Here is a 25,560-nt window from a genome sequence, read left to right as displayed (position 1 = left end):
GTACTTCTTGAGACATGTTTTAGCAATGTTAACTATAGAAGTTAATATATGTAAAGCCAATCTAGTTTTCTCATTGCTTCTTATTTTAAAAGTAAAGGTGTATTCCAAAGGAAAAATAGTTCGCAGAAGACAGAATTGAAAACATATTGTGAGTTAAAAGTCAATGTATCAGGTTACTAGTGCTGTACTTGCTGAAAAAGGTAATGTGTAACTATTTGATTATATTTCTTCCTTTCAAAAAATTATTCTTCATTTCCAGTATAGTATCATAAAAATTAAAAGCATAGGTGTCAGCATTAAACAAATCTTGGCCCTACCATGTAATTAATACCTGTGTGACCTTGGTCATGTGATCTAACTATGAAATGAGGTTAATCACAGTGACCACCTAACACATTACTATGAGAATAAAAGGAGGCAAGGCATTTAAGTACCAGATTCACACACATTGCTGTCCTATAAATACCATAAGACTTTCTCTGATTTATTTTTTTCTGTTCTTAAACTGTTTTTTCTATTTCTCTTTTATCTTTAATATCATGTTATCTGTGGTGCCTCTGCCTATATTACCCTAAATTAGGCTTTGCATTAGTACTTTGTACATAGTATGTACCCAATAAATATCTGTTGACAGAAATAAAAATGAATTTCTTAATGTATATGTTTTATAAGTTCAAATTTTGATATATAGAATTTACCTCATGCCCAGAGTCCAGTGTATGCCAAGCCTACAATAGATGTTCAGTAAATGTTTGTTGAGTGCCGAAAAAAGTAGTGCTTATTGCATTTATCGAATAGAAATACCCTTTCTCGGCTGGGCGCGGTGCTCAAGCCAGTAATTCTAGCACTTTGGGAGGCCGAGACGGGCGGATCACGAGGTCAGGAGATCGAGACCATCCTGGCTAACACGGTGAAACCCCGTCTGTACTAAAAATACAAAAAAAAACTAGCCGGGCTCGGTGGCGGGCGCCTGTAGTCCCAGCTACTCGGGAGGCTGAGGCAGGAGAATGGCGTAAACCCGGGAGGCGGAGCTTGCAGTGAGCTGAAATCCGGCCACTGTACTCCAGCCTGGGTGACAGAGAGAGACTCCGTCTCAAAAAAAAAAAAAAAAAAAATACCCTTTCTCAGTGAAGTTACTAGAGAGTAGACAAAATCCCCTCTCCTGTTGTGATGGCTCCAACTCCATCACTTAGGTGACATCTTGACCTGGCATTCTAACTCTTGGAAATTGAGCACTCTACCAGGTAGAGTAGAGGCACAGAGAAGTTGAAAGCGTGTTCCCTGCCATTTTTAGAAGTTTAAAACATACTTGAGGAAATCACAAAGTAAATGAAACTGTTATCTTGAAAATATAATACTTTTTTTTTTTTTTTTTGAGATGGAGTCTCGTTCCACTCAGACTGGAGTGCCGTGGTGCAATCTCCGCTCACTGCAAGCTGTGCTTCCCGGGTTCATGCCATTCTCCTGCCTCAGCCTCCTGAATAACTGGGATTACAGGCACCTGCCACCACGCCCAGCTAATTTTTTTGTATTTTTAGTAGAGATGGGGTTTCAGCATGTTAGCCAGGATGGTCTCGATCTGCTGACTTTGTGATCCACCCGCCTTGGCCTCCGAAGGTGCTGGGATTACAGGCGTGAGCCACCGCGCCCAGCCAATACATATTTATAAAATTGGAAAACTGTATTTAATTTGAATGTTTACTTCTGTTTTCTTATGGTTTTACTACTGAATATGGATGTAGTAACACTGGGTGGTGACTTGGCTTCTGCACCAGGCCAGAGTAAAATTTCCCTTTAGATTGAATTTTCTCTTATACACAATCTCCATACTAAGCCCCAACCTGCTAAAAAATTATGGTCTTATCTGAATAGAAAACTCAAATGTGCTCATTTCAGTACTGTGTGCCTTACACACACTCAGCAAATATTTAATGAATGGCTTTATATGTAATTACAAGTTGCCAAAGTCGCTCTGTTCTCACAAGAATGCAAATAGGGCATGTGACAGTTTTTTTAATCTCAAAGAGGGAATGTACTTTCAGGTAAGACCTTTGTAAGATGACAGATACCTCGAGGGTCTTCAAGCCTTTTTTTTTAGGAATCAGGTCACAATGTGGAAAGTCCTTGGAATTCCATGAGAAAATACAACTTTATTTCAGAAATAAGCTTTGAACTTTGAAAACAAGAGCAGATACACTGTTTTCCAGAACTAGTTTCTGGAACCAGATCACTGTATTGTCTTTTTTTAAAAATAGGTAGTAAGTGGTTAAGAGACAATTGAATAGTACATGACAGGAGTGATTATTTCTTTCTAACTGGAGTCAGCCTTCCAGATCCTTGGGTTCCATATCCAAGGATTCGGCCAACCTCAGATGGGAAATATTTGAGAGAACAAACAAACAATTAAAAAAAAATAGAACAATAAAAAAATACCAATTTAAAAATACAGTATAACAACTATTTACATAGCATTTACATTTATTAGGTATTATAAATGATCTAGAGTAATTTAAAGTGTATGGGGAAATGTGCATAGGCTATATATAAATACTATGCTATTTTACAGGGACTTGAGCATCCTTCTGTGGATTTTGGTATCCAAGAGTTTCAGGAACCAATCATCCATGGATACCAAGAGATGACTAGACTCACATCAAAATATCTTCTGACTTCAGATTTATCTAAAAAGAGACATTTTTGTTCTGATATTTTCTTGGGTTTAGAGGAACTTTAATCTGAGCTATTCTGTTGGTCTTATTAATAGAAAGATGGTGCCATCTTTCTAAGATATTCATGCTCTATGAATACAACATCAGAAAGTAGGTGATAACAAATGGAGGTTATAGAAGGGTAATTAGTGTCGAGGGAGAAACGTTCTAAAATTACCTGTTGGAGGCCAGGTGTAGTGGCTCATGCCTGTAATCCTGACACTTAGGAAGCTGAGGTGGAAGGATTGCTTGAGGCCAGGAATTCAAGACCAGCTTGGACAACATAGCAAGACACTGTCTCTACAAAAAATTAGCCAGGTATAGAAGATAAGGGTCAAGAAGGTGAAAGAAGAATTTAAAAATTAGCCAGGCATGGTTGTGTGTGCCTACAGTCCTACAGGAGGCTGAGGCAAGAGGATTGCTTGAGTTAAGGAAGTCAAGGCTGCAGTGAATTTTGGTCATGCCACTGCACTCCAGCCTGGGCAACAGAGCAAGACCCTGTGTCCAAAAATAAAAACAAAAAAAAATTACCTGTTGGAGAAAGGTGCAGTGAATTGGCTTTGGTGAACAGAGGACTCATATAAATATGTTAAAAGGGATTTTATTGCATAATGACCTTTGTGAATGAATTTAAAAAGCTCCTTTTGCATATATTTAACAGATTTTATAACGATAGGGTTATTGGCTATTGCCTTTCTGAACTTAAAGGATCATCAAATACAGAATTAAAACCAGGGTGGTTCAACATACACAGATTAATCAATTATACACCACATTAACAGAATGCAAGACAAAAACCAGGCCAAGCGCAATGGCTTATGCCTGTAATCCCAACACTTTGGGAGGCCGAGGCGAGTGGATCATGAGGTCAGGAGATCGAGACCATCCCGGCTAACACTGTGGGAAACCATGTCTCTACTAAAAAGTACAAAAAATATTAGCTGGGCATGGTGGCGGATGCCTGTAGTCCCAGCTACTTGGGAGGCTGAGACAGGAGAATGGCGTGAAACTGGGAGGCGGAACTTGCAGTGAGCCAAGATCACGCCACTGCACTCCAGCCGTGAGTGGCGACAGAGCGAGACTCCATCTCAAAAAAAAAAAAAAAAAAAGACAAAAACCATATGATCATATCAATAGATACAGAAAAGGCATTTTGCAAAATTCAACATCCTTTCTTAATAAAAACTCTCAACAAATTAGGCATAGAAGGAATGCATCTCAACATTATAAAGGCCATATATGACAGGCTCACAGCTATTATCATACTCAGCAGTGAAAAGTTGAAAGCTTTTCCTCTAAGATCAGAAACAAGACAGGGATGCCCACCCTTGCCACTTCTGTTCAACATAGTACTTGAAGTTCTAACCAGAGCATTTAAGCAAAAAAAAAAAATGAAAGGCATCCAAATCAGAAAGGAAGAAGTGAAGTTTTCATTGTTTGCAGATGGCATGATTTTGCATATAGAAAATCCTAAAGACTCTACCAGTAAAACTGTTAGAACTAATAAATTCAGGAAAGTTGTAGGATATTAAATCAACATACAAAAATCAGTAGTGTTCTATATATCAATAGCAAACTATCTGAAAAAGATAGTGAACAAAACTATCCCATTTCTGTTTTTTAATAGAACACAAAATACTTAGGAATTAATTTAATCAAAGAGGTCAAAGATCTGTACATGTTAAACCATCAAACATTGGTGAAGGAGGCTAGGTGGGCTGGGCGCGGTGGCTGGCCGGACACGGTGGCTCACGCTCATGCCTGTAATCCCAGCACTTTGGGAGACCGAGGTGGGCAGATCACCTGAGGTCAGGAGTTCGAGACCTGTCTGGCCAATATGGCGAAGCCCCGTCTCTACTATAAGTACAAAAATTAGGTGTGGTGGCACATGCCTGTAAGTCCCAGCTACTCAGGATGCTAAGGCAGGAGAATCGCTTGAACCCAGGAGGTGGAGGTTGCAGTGAGCCAAGATTGTGCCATGGCAGTCCAGCCTGGATAGCAGAGCAAGACTCTATCTTAAAAAAAAAAAAAAGAAAAGAAAAGAGGCTGGGTGCACACATGTAATCCCAGCACTCTGGGAGGCCAAGGCAGGCAGATTGCTTGAGCTCAGGATTTTGAGACCTCATCTCTACCAAAAATACTAAAGAAAGCCGGGTGTGGTGGAGTGCACCTGTGGTCTCAGCTACTTGGGAGGCTGAAGTGGGAGGATCACCTGAGCCCAGGAGGCAGAGGTTGCAGTGAGCCAAGATTGTGCCACTGCACTCCAGTCTAGGTGAGAGAGCCAGACCCTGTCCCCCCCCCCAAAAAAAACAAAACCATTTATGTTGTATACTTTAAATATATACAATTCTTAAAAGTTAAATAAGTTGCTCAAGGTCATGCAGCTAGTGGTATCAAAACCAGGAATCACACACTTTTTTTTTTTTTTTTTTTGAGACGGAGTTTTACTCTTGTTGCCCAGGCTGGAGTGCAATGGCGCGATCTTGGCTGACTGCAACCTCCACCTCCCAGGTTCAAGTGATTCTCCTGCCTCAGTCTCCTGAGTAGCTGGGACTACAGGCATGCACCACCATGTCTGGCTAATTTTGTATTTTTAGTAGTGATGGGGTTTCTCCACGTTGGTCAGGCTGATACCGAACTCCCGACCTCAGTTGATCCACCCATCTCAGCCTCCCAAAGTGCTGGGATTACAGGAGTGAGCCACCACGCTCGGCCTCAAACACATTTATGACTCTAAAGCCCTATTACTTCTGAGATACTAGACCTGCCAGACTAGAGCCTCCTTCCACCCCTGTAAACAATATCCTTAAATGAAATCAGTTGGGACAGCTTCTAAAGTTATTTTTTTAAATCAGTTTTACACATTCAACCAGAATGACTTTAGCTCTCTGACAGTTGTCCCAAAATGAGCATGCACATTGCCCTCTAAGGAGTCACTTCTGGGTCTGCTTTCTTATGTCCCCAGCACGTGTTCCTCCATTGGTTTAGGGATGTGTTACAGATACTGGGATATAGATATAGGGATGTTATAGATACTGGGAATTCCCCCCGCAGTTATATATTAGTATCTATAATAACAGATGTAATGAGCTGTGGCCAGGAAGACCCAAACGGAGAGAAGACATCCCTCTCCACCCCAAGTAATCACTGAGCCTTGCTCCACTGGCAGCCAGACCCTCCCAGGTCTCTGCCAAAGCTGTAGTTCAATGACCGCAGCCCTCACAGGGGGAAGATTCCATTAACAAAATGTCATGGAGCACTCCCGCTGGCACAGCCTTCCAAGATCATCTAGCCCAATTTGCTTATTTTACTTAGGCGATCATAAAAGCCCAGAGAGGAGAGAAGATTTCAAAGTACTCAGGCGTTTAGAGACAATCAGCTCTAGAGTGCTGATTGTAGATCCTAAAAGAGTCTCTCAACAGAAAAAAAAAGCAACTAAAATTACAAGTAAGTTTAATGGGATGGTAGGAGGGAGCATCTTTTTTTTCTTTTTTTGGAGGCAGAGTTTCGCTCTTGCCCAGGCTGGAGTGCAAAGGCACAATCTCAGCTCACCACACCTTCTGCCTCCCAGATTCAAGCTATTCTCCTGCCTCAGCCTCTCAAGAAGCTGGGATTACAGGCATGCGCCACCACACCTGGCTAATTTTGTATTTTTAGTAGAGATGGGGTTTCTCCATGTTGGTCAGGCTGGTCTCGAACTCTTGCCCTCAGGTCATCCTCCTGCCTCGGCCTCCCAAAGTGCTGGGATTACAGGCGTGAGCCACCGCACTCAGCCAGAGCATCATTTCTTACCATAGTTTTTATGCAACTTCTCAGATACACATCTTTGTATAAAATGAAGGCTATCTCTATATGTTGAAGTAAAATAAAACAGGTTTTGGTAAGTCCAAAGTGATACATAGTGATGCAAAATGATTACAGCAACCAGTTTTCTTTTATCATTAGAGAGTTAAGTTTTCCGTGTGCAAATCTGAAATTAATTATGGTGATGTACAGATAATTGATATTGTTTCACTTTCCTCCCAGATGCATGGAGTCATCTCCCACATTTCTCTAGCCCTGACCTGGTTAATAAATACGCTGTAGTGGAACGTCTGAATTTTGCTTATTATTTACATCATGGACGGCCATCATTTGCATTTGGTACTTTTCTGGTCCAGGAATTAATCAAAAGCAAGACTCCCAAGCAACTGTGAGTATTTAAAATATAATTTTGGCTGGGTACAGTGGTTCACCCCTGTAATCCCAGCTCTTTGGGAAGCAGGAGTATCACCTGAGCCCAGGAGTTCAAGTAGGCAGTGAGCTATGGTCACACCACTGCACTTTAGCCTGGGTAACAGTGAGACTCTGCCACTAAAAAAAAAAAGTAAAATAAATTATAATTTGTATTCTAAAAAAGGACATATCTGTAACATTTTACACATACATTGAAAAACATACTGGAAACATACCACATTTGACAGTGATTACATTTGGATGGTGATTATTGTTTTCATTTGTGCTTCCCTGTGTGTCCCAAGTTTCTGGCATTCAGTGTGTGTGATTTTTGTTAACTGGAAAAAAGATAAATATATTTTGAAAAATAATCAGATTTAAAATCATATAGGAGCTTGTCAGGTATTAGCGGTTAGAGAGGGAATTCTAAGGGAGGGAGAGCATTAGGACAAATACCTAATGCATGCGGGGATCAAAACCTAGATGACAGGTTGATAGGTGCAGCAAACTGCCATGGCACATGTATACTATGTAACCTGCATGTTCTGCACATGTATCCCAGAACTTAAGAAAAGGAATTATATGATGAGATGTGAATTCTATATTTAATGTCTTTAATAATTCATTTAATTCATTTTTATAAAGCACAGAATTGAGAGGAGCATCTACTATAATGAACAGCTAAATATAGATTTACTTTATTGGTTTGTTTTATAATTAACAAAGTAATACCTTTTTATGGTAAAGTATTCAAGTAGTTTAGAAAGGTGAAAAATGAAAGATACCCCTCAGCCTCCCATTCCACATGTTAAAAACATGGTTAATAATGTCTTGTGTGGGCTGAGCATGGTGGCTCACACCTGTAATCCCAGCACTTTGGGAGACTGAGGTGGACAGATCACAAGGTCAGGAATTTGAGACCAGCCTGGCCAATATGGTGAAACCCCATCTCTACTAAAAATACAAAACTTAGCCAGGCATGGTGGTGGGCACCTGTAGTCCCAGCTACTCGGGAGACTGAGGCAGGAGAATTGCTTGAACCCGGGAGGCGGAGGTTGAAGTGAGCTGAGAGCACGCCACTGCACTCCAGTCTGGGCAACAGAACGAGACTCCATCTCAAAAATAATAATAATAAAAATAAATAGGCCGGGCGCGGTGGCTCAAGCCTGTAATCCCAGCACTTTGGGAGGCCGAGACGGGTGGATCACAAGGTCAGGAGATCGAGACCATCCTGGCTAGCATGGTGAAACCCCGTCTCTGCTAAAAAAATACAAAAAACTAGCCGGGCGCCGTGGCGGGCGCCTGTAGTCCCAGCTACTCGGTAGGCTGAGGCAGAAGAATGGCGTGAACCCGGGAGGCGGAGCTTGCAGTGAGCTGAGATCCGGCCACAGCACTCCAACCTGGGCGACAGAGCGAGACTCCGTCTCAAAAAAAAAAAAAAATAAATAAATAAATAAATAAATAAATAAATAGTAATTTATTATGTCTCTCTCAAATTTTCTATTCCTATAAAAGGCCTATCTGAGTTTTTTTAAATGTGCTTTATGATGTCAAACTTAAATTTAAGTGGCATTGATATTCTTCGTAGTTCGTATACATACTCATAATTGATAAAATCACAAGTTGGCAGTCTTTCAGAAGTTGTACTTCATGTCTTCTGGATGAAGTTGGAAGCAAGAATAATTTAGACTATGAGTAAGTGTTTTAGAAAGTCAACTTAAGGGAATGGGGGGCTCTTGTGCCAAAAGACAACTGAAAAGCTACCAGGAACCTAAACGGGTACGTGCAAGGGGCAAAAGGGAAGGGAGAGGAGGCCAGAAATCACATGGCTGGCACTCCATGTGTCACTGATTTAATTCCATTTGCTTTTCCTGGTGAGAAATAATTTTCATGTGCTGATGTGATTTTGATTCCTTTCTTTTTCAGGATCCAGCAAGTAGGCAATGAAGCCTATGTTATAGGGCTCTCCTCCTTCCACATACCTTCAGTAGGAGCTGCATGTGTTTGTTTCTTAGAATTGCTTGGCCTTGACAGCCTCAAACTCAGAGTTGATTTGAAAGTGGCCAATATAATTTTGAGATACAAGTGCAGAAATGAAGATGCTCAGTACAGCTTTATCAGAGAGTCTGTAGGTACAGCACCTTTTTTTATTTGGTCTGCTTTGTTTAGAGAAGGTGTGACTAGGTCTAAGGCATTGATTTTTGAGTGCTTGGGGAGAAAATGGCTATCTTCTTGATTTTATCCTTTTCCTGCAGAGTGTGTGTTCTTTTTTTTTTTTTTTTTTTGAGACGGAGTCTCGCTCTGTCGCCCAGGCTGGAGTGCAGTGGCCGGATCTCAGCTCACTGCAAGCTCCGCCTCCCGGGTTCACGCCATTCTCCTGCCTCAGCCTCCCGAGTAGCTGGGACTATAGGCGCCCGCCACCTCGCCCGGCTAGTTTTTCGTATTTTTCAGTAGAGACGGGGTTTCACCGTGTTAGCCAGAATGGTCTCGATCTCCTGACCTCACGATCCACCCGTCTCGGCCTCCCAAAGTGCTGGGATTACAGGCTTGAGCCACCGCGCCCGGCCGAGTGTGTGTTCTTTATCTCACTTTCTTGGGCACTTGAATTGGGTACTGAAATGGCCCTGAGCCACACTATTCAAACAGAATTGCTCAGGTTTTGACTTTTTCTCTTGACCGTATTTTGTTGTTTATATTTCTTACAGCCGAAAAACTATCTAAACTAGCTGATGGTGAAAAGGCAACCACAGAAGAATTGCTTGTTCTCTTAGAAGAAGGCACATGGAACAGCATTCAGCAACAGGAAATAAAGAGGTTTGTGAGTTGCGGTCTCAGCCTCTTTTCTAACAAGCTTATTGTGCCAACCTGTATTTGCCTAGTTTTTCTTTGAACAACTCTGGTGTTTCCACTAAATCCCACTAGACCTTATCTTCTTCTTTATCTAGCATATAGCAGATGCTCAGTAAATGAATAATGATTTTAATTGCATCTTGCCATCAGTGAAAAGAAGGTGAAGACAGCAGTTCTCTCTTTAGAGATGGACTTACCAAGAGACGGAGAGCAGCTTTGTCTCTTCCACTGCCCTGCTAGTCAGAGAAGTCTTTTAAATGGTACATGTTGAAATGCCAAAAGATGTGGGTTCAGACGTCTTGGAGGATTGGAAAAAAATGAAGGAGAAGAAGAGGATGATGTGGGATGGGTCTTCTAAAATTTGACTTTAAGTAATGTCCTTAATTTTTTCTTTGTATTATGTCAGTTGATAATGGAAGCTGAAGTGACTGTACATAAAAGCATGTCCTTACACTTCATGCCTGTTTTTCTCTATGCTGCCCTGCTGAGGCTGACCTAACCACTCCAGACCCTGAGAATGCACCCTTTTTCTGTATATCCTATCACTGATTCTGTTCTTGGCAGAATCCTGCTTGCAGCAGAAACGTGTACCCTCCCTCTGGTGAGGAGGCCCAGGTACCCACCAGGCCTCTGAGTACTCTAAAGTGAATAGAGCAAGATAATTAAGTGCTCAGAAAGTTTCTTGACTGACAGCTTCCTCAGTTCTCCTAAGGATGCTACATAGCCAGTATAAATAGGTATTTGATTGATGACTTGGGGAAGGAATGAATTGTGCCAGTATGATAAGCTAGCTATTCTGCCTTATGGGTGAAAGAATCTACTTTTTTCGGTCAGGCACAGTGGTTCACACCTGTAATCCCAGCACTTTAGGAATCCGAGGCGGGCGGATCACCTGACGTTGGGAGTTCAAGACCAGCCTGACCAACATGGAGAAACCCCATCTCTACTAAAAATACAAAATTAGCCGGGCGTGGTGGTGCCTGCCTGTAATCCCAGCTACTCGGGAGGCTGAGACAGGAGAACTGCTAGAACCCAGCAGGCAGAGGTTGCAGTGAGCTAAGATCGCACCATTGCACTCCAGCCTAGGCAACAAGAGCGAAACTCTGTCTCAAAAAAAAAAAGAATGAAAAAAGAATCTACTTTTGAAAGTAGCCTCATAAATATTTAGTATTTATTGGAGAATATACTGTGTTTTAATTTATATCATTTTTACTCATTTTCCAGTTCAAACTAAAGCTATATTTTAATGAGTTTTTTGTTTTTTCTTGACCACCCCCACCTCTAATTCTAATTATAGGTTATCCAGTGAATCTAGCAGCCAGTGGGCATTAGTGGTACAGTTCTGCAGGCTACATGATATGAAACTAAGCATATCTTACCTTAGAGAATGTGCCAAAGCAAATGATTGGCTGCAGTTCATTATTCACAGCCAACTCCACAACTACCACCCAGCAGAGGTAAGCCACTAATTGTTAGCAGTCACTCAAAAGGAAATAGGAACATTTCTCAGAAGATAGCATTCTTTCTACTGTGTAGACATAGGCCTTTTTTTTTTTTTTCTTGACACCCGGGATATGTACTGGATCCATGGGCTTTTGTTTCATGTGATACTATTATTTTTCCTAAGATTTCAGTGGGTTGGCATCAGACAAGGCACTAGTCATTAGTACTGAAGAGCTGAAAACCTTTTGTGACTTCAGATTGAATATGGAAATTCACTCAAAAGCACCATACAACTTTGTAAAATTATATAGTAGTCACTCTGACTTAGTTCAGGGTGAGAAAGCATAATTTTGTCTATACTTTTCTCTAACATTTTCAGCTCCAGTTGAAACTGAAAGTTGGGTTTCTGTTTAATCATCTGATATGCCTTCTAGGTGAAATCCCTTATCCAGTACTTCAGCCCAGTCATTGAGGACCACTTAAGGCTGGCTTTTGAGAACTTGCCCTTAGTGCCCACCTCCAAAATGGACATCAATCAAGTCTGCAATAAGTCCTCCCAGGAACTTCAGGGAAGCAAAGAAGTGATGACCAATTTATTTGAAATTCTACTCCAATGCTCAGAGGAGCCAGACTCCTGGCACTGGCTTCTGGTTGAAGCAGTGAAACAACAGGCCCCTATCCTCAGTGTTCTGGCCTCATGTCTCCAGGTGAGGATCATGAGAAGCCTAAATTAAATACCCAGAGAACAATAGAATAAGTGATGAGGGACAGGAAAGGCTGATAATCAGAAGTGGGATGATGATGACAGTGAGGTTCCAGCATGTGTTTCCAAGTTCACTGCAACTTTTTGTGCTTCTCTAGCTTAGGCTCTGGGCCATTTAGTGTACTTGCTTGTGCCTTAACATTCAGTGAACTCAAGTGGTCAGAGCCTTGGCTCCTGGTTGGCAGTCACAGAGAAAGATGCTTTGGTGGACTGACCACCAGTGTTTCTTTGGTGCCGCCTTTAGCAGGGAAAAGGGACATTCCAGACAGTCCTTTAATTAGCAGATCAGTGGAGGGCAATCCTACTCTCTTACAATTCGTACTTCCCTGACTTTCACATATTCCCCCTTCTGTCTGCTTCTTGGTCTTTTGACGTGCAACACTCTGCAGGACAGTTTAGAACGGTCCCTTGGTTGCTCATTAAAATTGTTTCATGTTTGAAGGCTTTTCAAGCCATTTTAACTAATTAAGTTGGGTGACTTATTCTAAACAGGAAATACCCATCTGTAGCATTTGAACATTTGCCAGGTAATCCAGGCCCAGTTGTTATTTTATTTATCCCATGGCAGGGTGCCAGTGCCATTTCTTGTCTCTGTGTTTGGATCATCACTTCTGTGGAGGACAGTGTTGCAACTGAAGCCATGGGACGCATTCAGGACTTGATAGAGGACCATACCTGGAACCTTGAGGATCTTTCAGTCATCTGGAGAACATTATTAACAAGACAGAAGAGCAAAACTCTCATCAGAGGTTTCCAGCTTTTCTTTAAGGTAGTGATCATTGCTTCACTTCTTTCCAGAGCTTACGGGGTTACTTCAGCATATCCCCTCTTGGTTTTTTCTTATTTCCATCCTTGCATTTTTTTTAGCCAACAGCAGATGATGATGATGATATTAGAAGTACCATTTACTGGCAGGGCACGGTGGCTCATGCCTGTAATCTCAGCACTTTGGGAGGCTGAGGTGGGCGGATCACCTGAGGTCAGGAGTTTGAGACCAGCCTGTCCAACATGGTGAAACTCTGTCTCTACTAAAAATACAAAACTTAGCCAGGCATGGTGGCATGGGCCTGTAATCCCAACTACTCGGAAGGCTGAGGGAGGATAATTGCTTGAACCTGGGAGGTAGAGGTTGCAGTGAGCTGAGATCGTGCCACTGCACTCCAACCTAGGTGACAGAGCAAGACTCCATCTTAAAAAAAAAAATTACCTTAGCAAAGTGGTATTTTTTATTTTATTTTACTTTATTTTATTTTTTGAGACAGGGTCCTACTCTGTCACCCAGGTTGTAGTTCATTGTCATGATAAGGCTCACTCCAGCCTCAACCTCCAAGGCTTAGTTGATCTTCCCAACTCAGCCTCCCAGGTGGGTAGGACCACAGGCACACGCCACCATGCCTGGGTTTTTTGTTTGTTTGTTTGTTTTTGTTTTTTTCTTTTGTATTTTTAGTAGAGACGGAGTTTCACCATGTTGACCAGGCTGGTCTCGAACTCCTGGACTCAAGCGATCCTCCTACCTCATCTTCCCAAAGCACTGGGATTACAAGCATCAGTCACCACACCTGACCCAGGGTGTGGTGGTGTTTTTTTTTTTTTTTTTTTTTTTTGAGACAGAGTCTCACTCTGTTGCCCAGGCTAGAGTGCAGTGGCATGATCTCGGCTCACTGCAACCTCTGCCTCCCAGGTTCAAGCAGTTCTCCTGCCTCAGCCTCCCAAGTAGCTGGGAATACAGGCACGTGCCACCATGCCCAGCTAATTTTTTATATTTTTAGTAGAGATGGGGTTTCACCATGTTGGCCAGGCTGTTCTCAATCGCCTGACCTTGTGATCCACCCACCTCGGCCTCCCACAGTGCTGGGATTACAGGTATGTGCCACTGTGCCCAGCCTCAGGGTGCTTTTTATACATTATTTTAGTGAGTTTTCACAATAATCCTATGTGAAAATAATATTAGATATTATGGACCAGACATGGTGGCTCACACCTGTAATCCCAGCACTTTGGGAGGCCAAGGCAGGCAGATCATTTGAGGCCAGAAATTTGAGACCAGCCTGGCCAACATGGCAAAACCCCGTCTCTACTAAAAATACCAAAAAAAAAAAAAAAAAAAAAAAAAACGAGCGTAGTGGGATGCACCTGTAAACCCAGCTACTTGGGAGGCCAAGGCACGAGAATCACTTGAACCCACGAGGTGGAAGTTGCAGTGAGTCAAGATCACGCCACTGCACTCCAGCCTGGGTGACAGAGCAAGACCATGTCTCAAAAAAAAAAAAAAGATATTATGAAGTGATGTTGCCCTCATTTTACAGACTAATAAATCAAGGCTCACAAAACTTAAGTAACCTACCCAAGGTCTCAAAATACTTTAGTAAGTGGTGTATTTACAGTTCAGAGCTATACTTTCTAATTCAGAACTCCTATTATCTGACTGAGCGACTCCCACTGACAACAATAAAATGTATGAATCAGTGCCACAGGCAACAATAGGTGAGGTGGGTCAGTAGAGCTGATTATCCAGGTATGTGTGTTTAAAATGTTATGCCTGAGTATGCTGGCGCACACCTGTAATGTCAGCACTTTGGGAGGCCTAGGTGGAGGGATCAGTTGAGTCCAAGAGTTCAAGATCAGCCTGGGCAACACGGCAAACCCCATCTCTACAAAAAATACAAAAATTAGCCTGGCATGGTGGCACGCACCTCTAGTCCCACCTACTCTAGAAGCTGAGGTGGGAGGATCACCTGAGGTCAAGGCTGTAGTGAATGAGGCTGTGTCTCAAAAAAATAATAAATTAAAAAAATAATAAAGGTGTCATAGCACCATCTGGTGGAATGCTTCCTGCCCGTGTGCAGTGGGCCAAGTATAGAATAGACAGAGAATGCCAGGCGCAGTGGCTCACGCCTGTAATCCCAGCATTTTGGGAGGCAGAGGCGGGTGGATCACCTGAGGTCCAGAGTTCGAGACCAGCCTGACCAACATGGAGAAACCCCATCTCTACTAAAAATACAAAATTAGCTGGGCGTGGCGGCACATGCCTGTAATCCCAGCTACTCCAGAGGCTGAGGCATGGCTTGAACCTGGGAGGTGGAGGTTGCGGTGAGCTGAGATCGCGCTATTGCACTCCAGCCTGGGTAACAAGAATGAAACTCCGTCTCAAAAAGAATAGACAGAATGGATTGTTGAGTAGGTGTAACTGGCCTGAGTATCATTTTTCCAAAAGGAAAATATATTTAACTTTCTTTTTAACGTACGTGATTTAATCTGTGAAGCTATTGCTAATAGCCTTTTTTTTTTTTTGAGGCAGAGTCTTGCTCTGTTGCCCAGGCTGGAGTGCGGTGATGTGATCATAGCTACAGCTTCGACCTCCAGGTCTCAAGTGATCCTCCCTCACTTGTAGCTGGGACTATAGGCACATGCCACCACACTTGGCTAATTTATTTATTTATTTATTTATTTTATTATTTATTGAGACAGAGTCTCACTCTGTCGCCCAGGATGGAATGCAGGGGCACAGTCTTGGCTCATTGCAACCTCCACCTCCTAGGTTCAAGTGATTCTCATGCCTCAGCCTCTGGAGTAGCTGGGATTGCAGGCATGCATCACCATGCCTGGCTGCTTTTTTATATTTTAAGTAGAGATGGGGTTTCATCATGTTGGCCAAAGTGGTCTCGAACTCCTGGCCCCAGGCGATCCCACTGCCTCAGCCTCCCAAAGTGCTGGCACTACAGGCATGAGCCACCATGCCCTGCCTTATTAATAGCATATTTAACATTCTTTTATTTGGCATTATTCATTGAAAAAATATTGAATTCAAAATTTTGTAATTTTTTTCAAACTCTTTGTCAAAGGATTCCCCATTACTATTGGTGATGGAGATGTATGAACTGTGTATGTTCTTCAAGAATTATAAAGAAGCTGAAGCTAAACTTCTGGAGTTTCAGGAGAGCCTTGAAATAGTAAGTTGGAATTATGGTGCTCTTTCTTACTGATCTGAACTTGGTTGGCATGCATGGCCTTTTTTTGTTTTTGTTTAAAGACTTGGTCTCGGCCGGGCGCGGTGGCTCAAGCCTGTAATCCCAGCACTTTGGGAGGCCGAGACGGGCGGATCACGAGGTCAGGAGATCGAGACCATCCTGGCTAACACGGTGAAAACCCGTCTCTACTAAAAAATACAAAAAAATAGCCGGGCGAGGTGGCGGGCGCCTGTAGTCCCAGCTACTCGGGAGGCTGAGGCAGGAGAATGGCGTGAACCCGGGAGGCGGAGCTTGCAGTGAGCCGAGATCCGGCCACTGCACTCCCGCCCGGGCGACACAGCGAGACTCCATCTCAAAAAAAAAAAAAAAGACTTGGTCTCACTCAGTTACTCAGGCACACAACTATGATCACAGCTCACTGCAGCCTCGAACTCCTAGGCTCAAGGGATCCTCCTACCTCAGCCTCCCAAGTAGCATGGCTAATTTTTAATCTTTTTTTTTTTTTTTCTTTTTTGAGACACTGTCTGGCTCTGTCACCCAGGCTGGAGTGCGGTGGCATGATCTCGGCTCACTATAACTTCCGCCTGCCAGGTTCAAGCGATTCTCCTGCCTCAGCCTCCCGAGTAGCTGGGATTACAGGTGTCCACCACCACACCCAGCTGATATTTTTTGTTTTTAGTAGAGATGGGGTTTCACCATGTTGGTCAGGCTGGTCTCGAACTCCTGACCTCAAGTAATCCACCTGCCTCAGCCTCCTGAAGTGCTGGGATTACAGGCGTGAGCCACTGCACCCAATCATTTTTAATATTGTTTTTATAGGGAAGAAGTCTTGCTTTGTTGCCCAGGCTGGTTTGGAACTCCTTGCCTAAAGCAGTCCTCCCGCCTTGGCCTCTCAAAGTGTTGGGATTACAGACATGAACCACCTTGTCCGGCCACATTGGTCTTCACTGTAATAAAGATTTGAAAGTTACATATTTGAAAATACCAAATCAGTTATTTGAATATGCCTAGGATTCTGAAACCACAGAAAATAGGCACATTAATTTCCTTAGTGTGTTTCTTCCTATGACTCGTTGGATACCTCCCAGGTATCTTCTTCTTCTTGCCTGACCAGCTTAACTAGTTCCATCATCTGCTGACATTAGTTCCTTTTCTTAGAACCACAGAGTTAAGTATACAAGTAATTAAAGACTAAGGACTAATGCCCTAATCCCAGCTAATTTTAACAAGGACGCTCAGGAGGATAAAGAATCAAGAAGAGAAATATTTTTTAAAAAAGAATAGAACTTTTGTTCTTCTAAACATCAAAATCCAGTTAGAATGGTTATAGAAAACATTCAGGAACAGTGTCTAAGCAGGAATAGTAGCAATTTAGTGAGCTGACTACCAGTGTTCTTTCTCATAATAATTCCCTTAAACACTTTGCATTAAGGGAGATGCTGCAAAAGCAAAATGATCTTTGTACTTACCAGTAGGTAAATCCTATTGGAATTTAAGAGAGGAGGATGAGAAATGTACAGGGAGGACCACATAGGGCATAGGAGAGAGAGTAGAGAAGGAAATTCATTCCAGGTAGGGGTAAGAAGATAGCACTAATGTGACATATGATTTTATAAACCATTCCTTAATTTAAGATCTTGGCAGTCTTGAGAATTCCATTGAAGGGAATATTGTCTTCTAAAACTTACATCACAGCCAAAAAGCCCTGCATATTAAACTTACCTTCAGAATGACTTTTATAGTATGTTCAGAAGTATACAGAAAGTATTCAGCCAAGACTAGGGCCTAACTCAGCACTAGGCACAGAGGTACTGAATTATAAGCTTTTGGTGCCTATTAATATATACATTTTTTGAAACCCAGCAGTTAAGTTTCTATTCCACCAAAATGCCCAGTATTTTTGGGGGTTATGTTGTATGAAGTCTAGAGTGAACTACAAAACTGTAATGACTGAGAACTAAATATTAGTCTTCCAAAAATAATACGAAGCAAGAGCCAAAGTAAAAATCAGGAATGAAGTCACAAAAGAAGCATCTGTCAAGCACAGTCATCATACCTGTAATCCCAGCACTTAGGGAGGCAGAGGCGGGAGAATGGCTTGAGGCCAGGAGTTTGACCAGCCTGGGCAACATAGTGAGACCCTGTTCTTTACCAACACAAAGGAAAGAAAAACAACAGCAGCAGCCACAGCAGGTAAGAAAGCACCACTCCTCTGAAATCAGCCTTTTCCTGCAGCGTCCTAGAAGATATTTTTTGCCACACCTACTTGTAGAAATGCAGCCTGCCACTTGAATTCATCTTCCTATTAATATTTTTAGCATTCAGTTGAAATGATGTAAATCCAAGCTTCTTAACTGAGACCATTCTCCAACAAGAATAAACTATAAGCAAAATGGTAGAACTAGCGAAGTAATGTTAGGCAAGTCTTTCTGAGCGGTTTTTATAATGTGAATTTAAAATCCTCTGGATTCAAGGGCAGGCCTACATCCCTCTTTAAAGAAGCTGCTAGGCCAGGCATGGTGGCTCATGCCTGTAATCCCAGCACTTTGGGAGGCCAAGACAGGCAGATCATCAGGTCAGGAGTTCGAGACCAGCCTGACCAACATGGTGAAACCCTGTCTCTATTAAAAATACAAAAAAATCAGCCAGGTGTGGTGGTGTGCACCTGTAATCCCAGCTACTCAGGAGGCTGAGGCAGGAGAATCACTTGAACCCAGGAGGCAGAGGTTACAGTGAGCCAAGATTGCACCACTATACTCCAGCCTAGGCAGCAGAGCAAGACTCTGTCTCAAAAAAATAAAATAAAATAAAAATAAAGAGGCTGCTAAGTGAGACGCCTGATTAATTTCACAGCAACTCAGAGGGCTATTAAGTTGACAGTCACTAAGTGGGAATATTTTACATTAACTCTGTAGTTAGCATTCAGTCTTTAGGATTCTTGCCCATCTTTTTCACACATGCAGCTCTATACCAGAACTTTCCACAAAGAGACAATGTGCAAAGCTGCTGAGGAGGGCTTGTTTTTGCCAGTCCTCTGAGCCCCATTACCAGTTCCTGCCATTTGGAAAGGAACTGAGTAAGCACCCCCACTTTATGACAGGCAATAGCTTTTGAGGGAATTTTAGCTTCCTTAGAGGTTCCCAAATTTGGAGGTTTTGATTTGCTATTCTCATGAAACTCCTTTCCCTAAGCCTCTCTTTTTCTTTTATAGCTTAACACAGCAGCCACAAAGGTCCACCCTGTCATCCCTGCTATGTGGCTGGAGGATCAGGTGTGTTTCCTTTTGAAGCTTATGCTACAGCAATGTAAGACCCCATATGAGCTGGAGAAGCTTTTACAGCTCTTTGTTGAAAGAGAGCATCTCTTCTCTGATGGTAAGACAATCCTTACAGTTAAGTTGCTATTAAGAAGTTAGCTTCCTTAATCTTGAAAATACTTTAGAGGGGTAGTTAGGAAATTAAAATGCATGTAACATTAACTTACAGTGTGCAACTGGGGGTAAAGAAGTTACAGAGAACTTTAAATTGTGGTTAAAATATTCAAGAAATAATACAACAGCATAAAACATAAATAATATCCAATCATCTCATTCTAAGCAGTTACCAAATAGCCACATTTCTTCCTGGCTGGCTTCTACATTACCCTGTTGCGGGGGTCCAACCCACAGACCCTGACCTAGTGATGGATCAAGATGTACACTGACTGCGATACTTGGCCTGTCAGTCCGGCTAAGGGGCTCTGCTCTGAGTCTGGAGCATTGCCTCATAAGCTGGCAAAGTTCGCATTTATTTAGTACAGATTAAATGGCAAAGGTTTCAAGTAAACACCATTAGATGGTAATTAACATTGCTGATAGTAGAGAGCAATTATGCATCTGCGGTTGATCAATGGTTGGTGTTAGGACCACATGAGTAAACAAGCTATTTAGATAAACTTCCCCACATTCCCTTGTTATTAGCTTTTTTGCTATCAACTAAAGGTAAAAAGGCTGCCTTCAGCCATATCTGTCACTGAAGCTGTGCAGACTGCCTGGCCTTCCAAGAAGGTTTGTGTTTATTTATTTCCTATAACTATTATATAATTTTTCTTATATTAATATATAATTATCCTTATATAATATTTTCTATAACTATCTATTATAATTTTCCTCTACAATTTTTCCCACCACCCTGACTGAACTCCCACACCCTGTCACTATCTTCTCTATGGCAAGTAGCATTAGCATTGCTCAGGGTCATAAACCCTACTTCAGAAGTGCACAATTCATTTTTAAAGTTTCAGAGACAAATTGTGCTTTTTTTTTTTTTTTTTTTTTAAGATTCCTTGAGACATTGGCAGTCTCTAAACTTGTTGCTGATTGAATCAAACAAATATTGCTTTATTATCTTTTCCACTTGTTTGATAATTTCAAGTTTTTACTGAATGATATTTTGTTCTTTTATACTATATTCTAACAGTTTGGCTACTAGGGTTATTTTCTCACATTTAAACTCACAGATATTCAACTGGAGAGCTCAGATTTGCACAGAACACTGACAGAATCCTGAGCTCAGAGCCAGTTGTTGCAGGCTGTGGATCTGATGACTAAAAGGAAAAAGGGGTTTTTCCGAAATGTAATGGATGTAAGATGGTACTTATCAGTTACTATGCAGACCAAAAATAAGTCCTTTTAACATATAGGTGTTTTCATTGATCTGTAGTAATTATAATTTTTTTCAAAAAATGAATTTCGGCCGGGCGCGGTGGCTCAAGCCTGTAATCCCAGCACTTTGGGAGGCCGAGACGGGCGGATCACGAGGTCAGGAAATCGAGACCATCCTGGCTAACACGGTGAAACCCCGTCTCTACTAAAAAAATACAAAAAACTAACCGCACGAGGTGGCGGGCAACTGTAGTCCCAGCTACTCGGGAGGCTGAGGCAGGAGAATGGCGTAAACCCAGGAGGCGGAGCTTGCAGTGAGCTGAGATCCGGCCACTGCACTCCAGCCTGGGCCACAAAGCGAGACTCCGTCTCAAAAAAAAAAAAAAAAAAATGAATTTCCTGTTGTTTGCCATAATCTATCTTTGAATAATTATAAGGATCTACTACATTGTTAAACATGACTATAATACTTTTATTCTATAATTTTTCCGATTTTTAGAAACTGTTACTATGTGTGGATATTTAACATTTATTTGCTTAGAGAACAGGAATATGTTCTTTTTTTTTTTTGAGACAGAGTCTGGCTCTGTTACCCAAGCTGGAGTGCAGTAGCACGTCCTCAGTTCACTGCAACCTCTGCCTCCCAGGCTCAAGCGATCCTCCCACCTCCACCTCCTGAGTAGCTGGGATTACAGGCACACACCACCACACCTGGCTAATTTTTGTATTTTTTGTTAGAAATGGGGTTTTGCCATGTTGCCCAGGCTAGTCCCAAGCTCCTGAGCTCAAGCACTCCTCACACCTCAGCCTCCCAAAGTGCTGGGATTACAAGCATGAACCACTGTGCCCAGCCGGGAATATGTTCTTTAAAAACCTGTGTTTTATATGATGCCAGCAAAACTCAACATGCCTGTGTTAGTGGTTATTGTGCAGGATGTCTCACTGTCCCCAGAACTACCTAAATCAGACTGCTGCCCAGCAGGTGGCATTGGAAATAGCCTCCTGTGGAATGTTTCTCATGCCCCTCTCTTATGGTAGGACATACATAGATTCTACTTAGACTGTTTGGGAAAGGGCGCAAACCCAGCCACATAAATTGTTGAGAATTCTTTGTTTTTGTTTAATAGAGACAAAGAGAATTCTTTGTTTTTGTTTAATAGAGACAAAGGTCTTACCATGTTGCACAGGCTGGTCTTAAACTCCTGGCCTCAAGCGATCCCTCTTGCCTTGGTCTCCCAAAGTGCTGGGATTATAAGCGTGAGCCACTGCACCTGGCCAAGAATTCTTAGTGTTACTAATAATTTCCAAGGGATATCAGGAGGAGCTCAATTAGGTCTCCCTGGGGTAAGTAGATAAATTTTAGAGGTACAAGTGATGCTCATTCTGAATACAGTGTGCCACATTGGAGCCTAGGCTACTGGCCAGCTGGAGATTCAACTGTCCTACAAGTTCTCTGTCTTGATCCACATGATTCCTGCATTGAACGAACAAATGACCACTAAGTCAGATAAATTTGATCACGGTAGGAGATAAATCCAGAAAGAGAGAGACTAGCCTGAATGACCAAAATCTTCCCAAGGTTACTGTGTTTCTGCTACATTGAAGGCCACCAACCTCTGCCCTGTGTATAAAGCCAGATGTGTAGATTGAGTTCATGTGCTAATCTCTACCTTTTTTTTTTTTTTTTTTTTTTTTGAGACAGAGTCTCACTCTGTTGCCCAGGCTGGAGTACAATGGCATCATCTCAGCTCACTGCAACCTCTGCCTCCCAGGTTAAAGTGATTCTCCTGCCTCAGCCTCTCGAGTAGCTGGGATTACAGGCGTGTGCCACCACAGTGGGTTAATTTTTGTATTTTTAGTATATACAGGGTTGCACCGTATTGGTCAGGCTGGTCTTTTCTGACCTCAAGTGATCCCACCCACTTCTGCCTCCCAAAGTGCTGGGATTACAGGCATGAGCCACTGCGCCCAGCCATTAATCTCTAACACTTCATACTATATGACAAGCAAGTACAGTCAGACTTTACCACTAACAATTTTTCTGGACCATTTTTTTTGGTGTCTTTGGTACGCAGGAGCTACCTTATGGCTTCCTCTGCTAGTCAACCAGAGTAGAAAAATAGCTTTTTTTGGCCAAGGACAGTTAAGAGCAGCCTGGACAACATGGTGAAATCCCATCTCTACTAAAAGTACAAAAATTAGCCAGATGTGGTGGTGCACGCCTGTAGTCCCCACTACTCAGGAGGCCAAGGCAGGAGGATCCCTCGAACCCAGGAGGTGGAGGTTGCCATGAGCCAAGATCACACCACTGCATTCCAGCCTGGGTGACAGTGAGACTCCATCTCAAAAAAACAGAAAACTCGCTTTTTATTTTTCCTTTAACCACATTACTATGTTAAACATGTATATTTTCACCCGATATTGCATTACCCTTGAAATGCTGTAGTGGCATTTTATTGACTAAATGTTTATATCCTCTTCTCTTTGCCACAGGTCCAGATGTGAAAAAGCTGTATGTCCTTTGCCAAATTTTGAAGGATACATCCATAGCCATTAATCATATAATTATTACCTGCTACAGCATTGAGAATTTTCAGCATGAATGTAAATCTATTGTGGAAAGACTGCAGACAGACGGACAGTTCGCTTTGGCCAGGAGGGTAGCAGAATTAGCTGAGTTACCTGTGGACAACTTGGTTATTAAAGAGGTATCATTGGTCTTTTAAGTTATTTAAAATCTTAACTTTTAAAATCAGCATTAAACAGTAAATCAAATGAGATATATAATTTATAGGAGATAAGGCTTTTTTTTACTTTTGACACACACATTACTTTCAGAAATGGATGAGCCTACAATGCCCATTATTGAGAAATGTGTACTGCAAATGCAACATTAGTTTGTAGGATGTGCTACAACTATTTTCCTTTGAATGGAATTAAATATAAGGGGGCTTCTACTTAAACCCCATTCCATGAGATCAATCAAGAATTGTTTTTCATACCATAACTTTCCAGATAAAATATCCAGGGTCATCTGTAGCCAAATCTCTGTTTGCTGATTTGATTTGGTTTTAACAAGTATGATAAGGCCAGGTGCAGTGGCTCATGCCTATAATCCCAGCACTTTGGGAGGCCAAGGCAGGAGGATTGCTTGAGCCCAGGAGTTTAAGACCAGCCTGGGCAACATAAGGAGACCCTGTCTCTACAAAATATTAAAAATTAGCCAGGCATGGTGGCACACACCTGTGGTCCCAGCTCCCTGGGAGGCTGAGGTGGGAGGATCTCTTGTGTCCAGGAGGTTGAGGCTGCAATGTGCTGTGATCACCAGCCTGGGTGACAGACCGAGACCCTGTCTCAAAAGAAAAAACAAACAAACAAACAAGTATGATATACTTAGGGAACATGAGCATTTATGATACTTCTTTATCCAAGAAAGGCTAAAATCTGCTTTGTTAAATTTCACAGATAACACAGGAAATGCAGACTCTAAAACACATTGAACAGTGGTCACTAAAACAAGCAAGAATTGACTTCTGGAAAAAATGCCATGAGAATTTTAAGAAATATTCAATTTCAAGCAAAGCAGCTTCTTCCTTTTTCTCAACTCAGGCCCATGTGGCATGTGAGCACCCAGCTGGATGGAGCAGCATTGAGGAACGCCATCTGCTGCTCACCTTGGCAGGGCACTGGCTTGCCCAGGAGGACGTGGTGCCCTTGGACAAGCTGGAGGAGCTGGAGAAGCAGATCTGGCTCTGCCGCATTACCCAGCACACTCTTGGAAGAAATCAGGAGGAAACAGAGCCCAAATTTTCTCGACAGATCTCAACTAGTGGTGAACTTTCCTTTGATAGTTTAGCCAGGGAGTTTTCCTTCTCCAAGTTGGCTGCTCTGAACACATCAAAATACTTAGAACTTAACAGCCTTCCATCCAAAGAGACATGCGAGAATAGACTGGATTGGAAAGAGCAGGAGTCACTAAACTTTTTGATTGGGCGCCTACTGGATGATGACTGTGTGCATGAAGCAAGTAGAGTATGCCGGTATTTTCATTTCTATAATCGAGATGTCGCCTTGGTATTGCACTGCAGAGCACTGGCCTCAGGAGAAGCTAGTATGGAGGATCTGCACCCGGAGATCCATGCTCTCCTACAAAGTGCTGAGCTGCTTGAGGAAGAACCCGACATTCCCCTAAGGAGAGTCCACAGCAGTAAGTGAAAGAGATCAGACGGCCCAGAGTCTTAAATGGCACTGTTAGCACTGTCTCCAAGAAGGAAGGGACCCTTGTGGCAGAATAGTTATACCAAGTTAAGGGGACAACAACTTTTTTCCAGGTAATCTGTAAACTAGCCAATTAACTAGTCAATGAAATAGAAAGACGTATGTCTTTTAAACTATGTTTCAAGTTAAAGGGAATCTATCTGATTTGTACCTAGTTCACTGAAATTTATTCTATATATTCTATACATCTGTAAATTTAATCGTTTCCAGTCTTACATTGATAGTATATAGAAATTTTTTTTTGTTTTTCTTTTTGGGTTTTTTTATTTGTTTGTTTGTTTGTTTTTGTTGTTTTTTTCAGATGGTGTTTCACTCTTGTCGCCCAGGGTGGAGTGCAATGGTGTGGTCTCAGCTCACTGCAACCTCTGCCTCCCGGGTTCAAGTGATTCTCCTTCCTTAGCCTCCCAAGTAGCTGGGATTAGAGGTGCCCATCACCAATCCTGGCTAATTTTTGTGTTTTTAGTAGAGACTGGTTTCACCATGTTGGCCAGGCTGGTTTCAAACTCCTGACCTCAGGTGATTCGCCCACCTCACCCTCCCAAAGTGCCAAGATTACAGGCATGAGCCACCGCACCCAGCCAGAAATGTGTTCTTTATGTTAACTTTATACTCTATGACTTTGTTAAACTTGCTTATTCTAGGAGATTTCTTGTAGATTGCTCAAGATTTTCTACATGGACATTCGTGTCATCT

General features: G+C 42.2%; 1 protein-coding gene across 2 annotated transcripts in view; it reads left to right on the top strand.

The window, feature by feature from the left end:
• SPG11 (SPG11 vesicle trafficking associated, spatacsin) overlaps window positions 1-25,560 on the top strand; it is a 104,205-nt gene that overhangs the window by 56,902 nt on the left and 21,743 nt on the right. Inside the window, exons 21-30 of one of the 2 annotated variants that reach the window (XM_038009926.2) lie at window positions 6,735-6,900; window positions 8,850-9,055; window positions 9,629-9,737; window positions 11,071-11,230; window positions 11,651-11,923; window positions 12,548-12,748; window positions 15,822-15,929; window positions 19,159-19,321; window positions 23,083-23,297; window positions 24,055-24,796. In XM_038009926.2, coding sequence (XP_037865854.2) covers window positions 6,735-6,900; window positions 8,850-9,055; window positions 9,629-9,737; window positions 11,071-11,230; window positions 11,651-11,923; window positions 12,548-12,748; window positions 15,822-15,929; window positions 19,159-19,321; window positions 23,083-23,297; window positions 24,055-24,796 — 2,343 coding nt within the window. The remainder of the gene's footprint in view (window positions 1-6,734; window positions 6,901-8,849; window positions 9,056-9,628; window positions 9,738-11,070; window positions 11,231-11,650; window positions 11,924-12,547; window positions 12,749-15,821; window positions 15,930-19,158; window positions 19,322-23,082; window positions 23,298-24,054; window positions 24,797-25,560) is intronic. The other variant, XM_038009927.2, reaches the window with a different exon arrangement.

This window comes from Chlorocebus sabaeus, chromosome 26 (genome assembly GCF_047675955.1).
Source record: "Chlorocebus sabaeus isolate Y175 chromosome 26, mChlSab1.0.hap1, whole genome shotgun sequence".
Classification (NCBI taxonomy): domain Eukaryota; kingdom Metazoa; phylum Chordata; class Mammalia; order Primates; family Cercopithecidae; genus Chlorocebus; species Chlorocebus sabaeus.
Note: the sequence above shows the minus strand (reverse complement) of the source record. Positions and strands in the feature narration are given on the sequence as shown.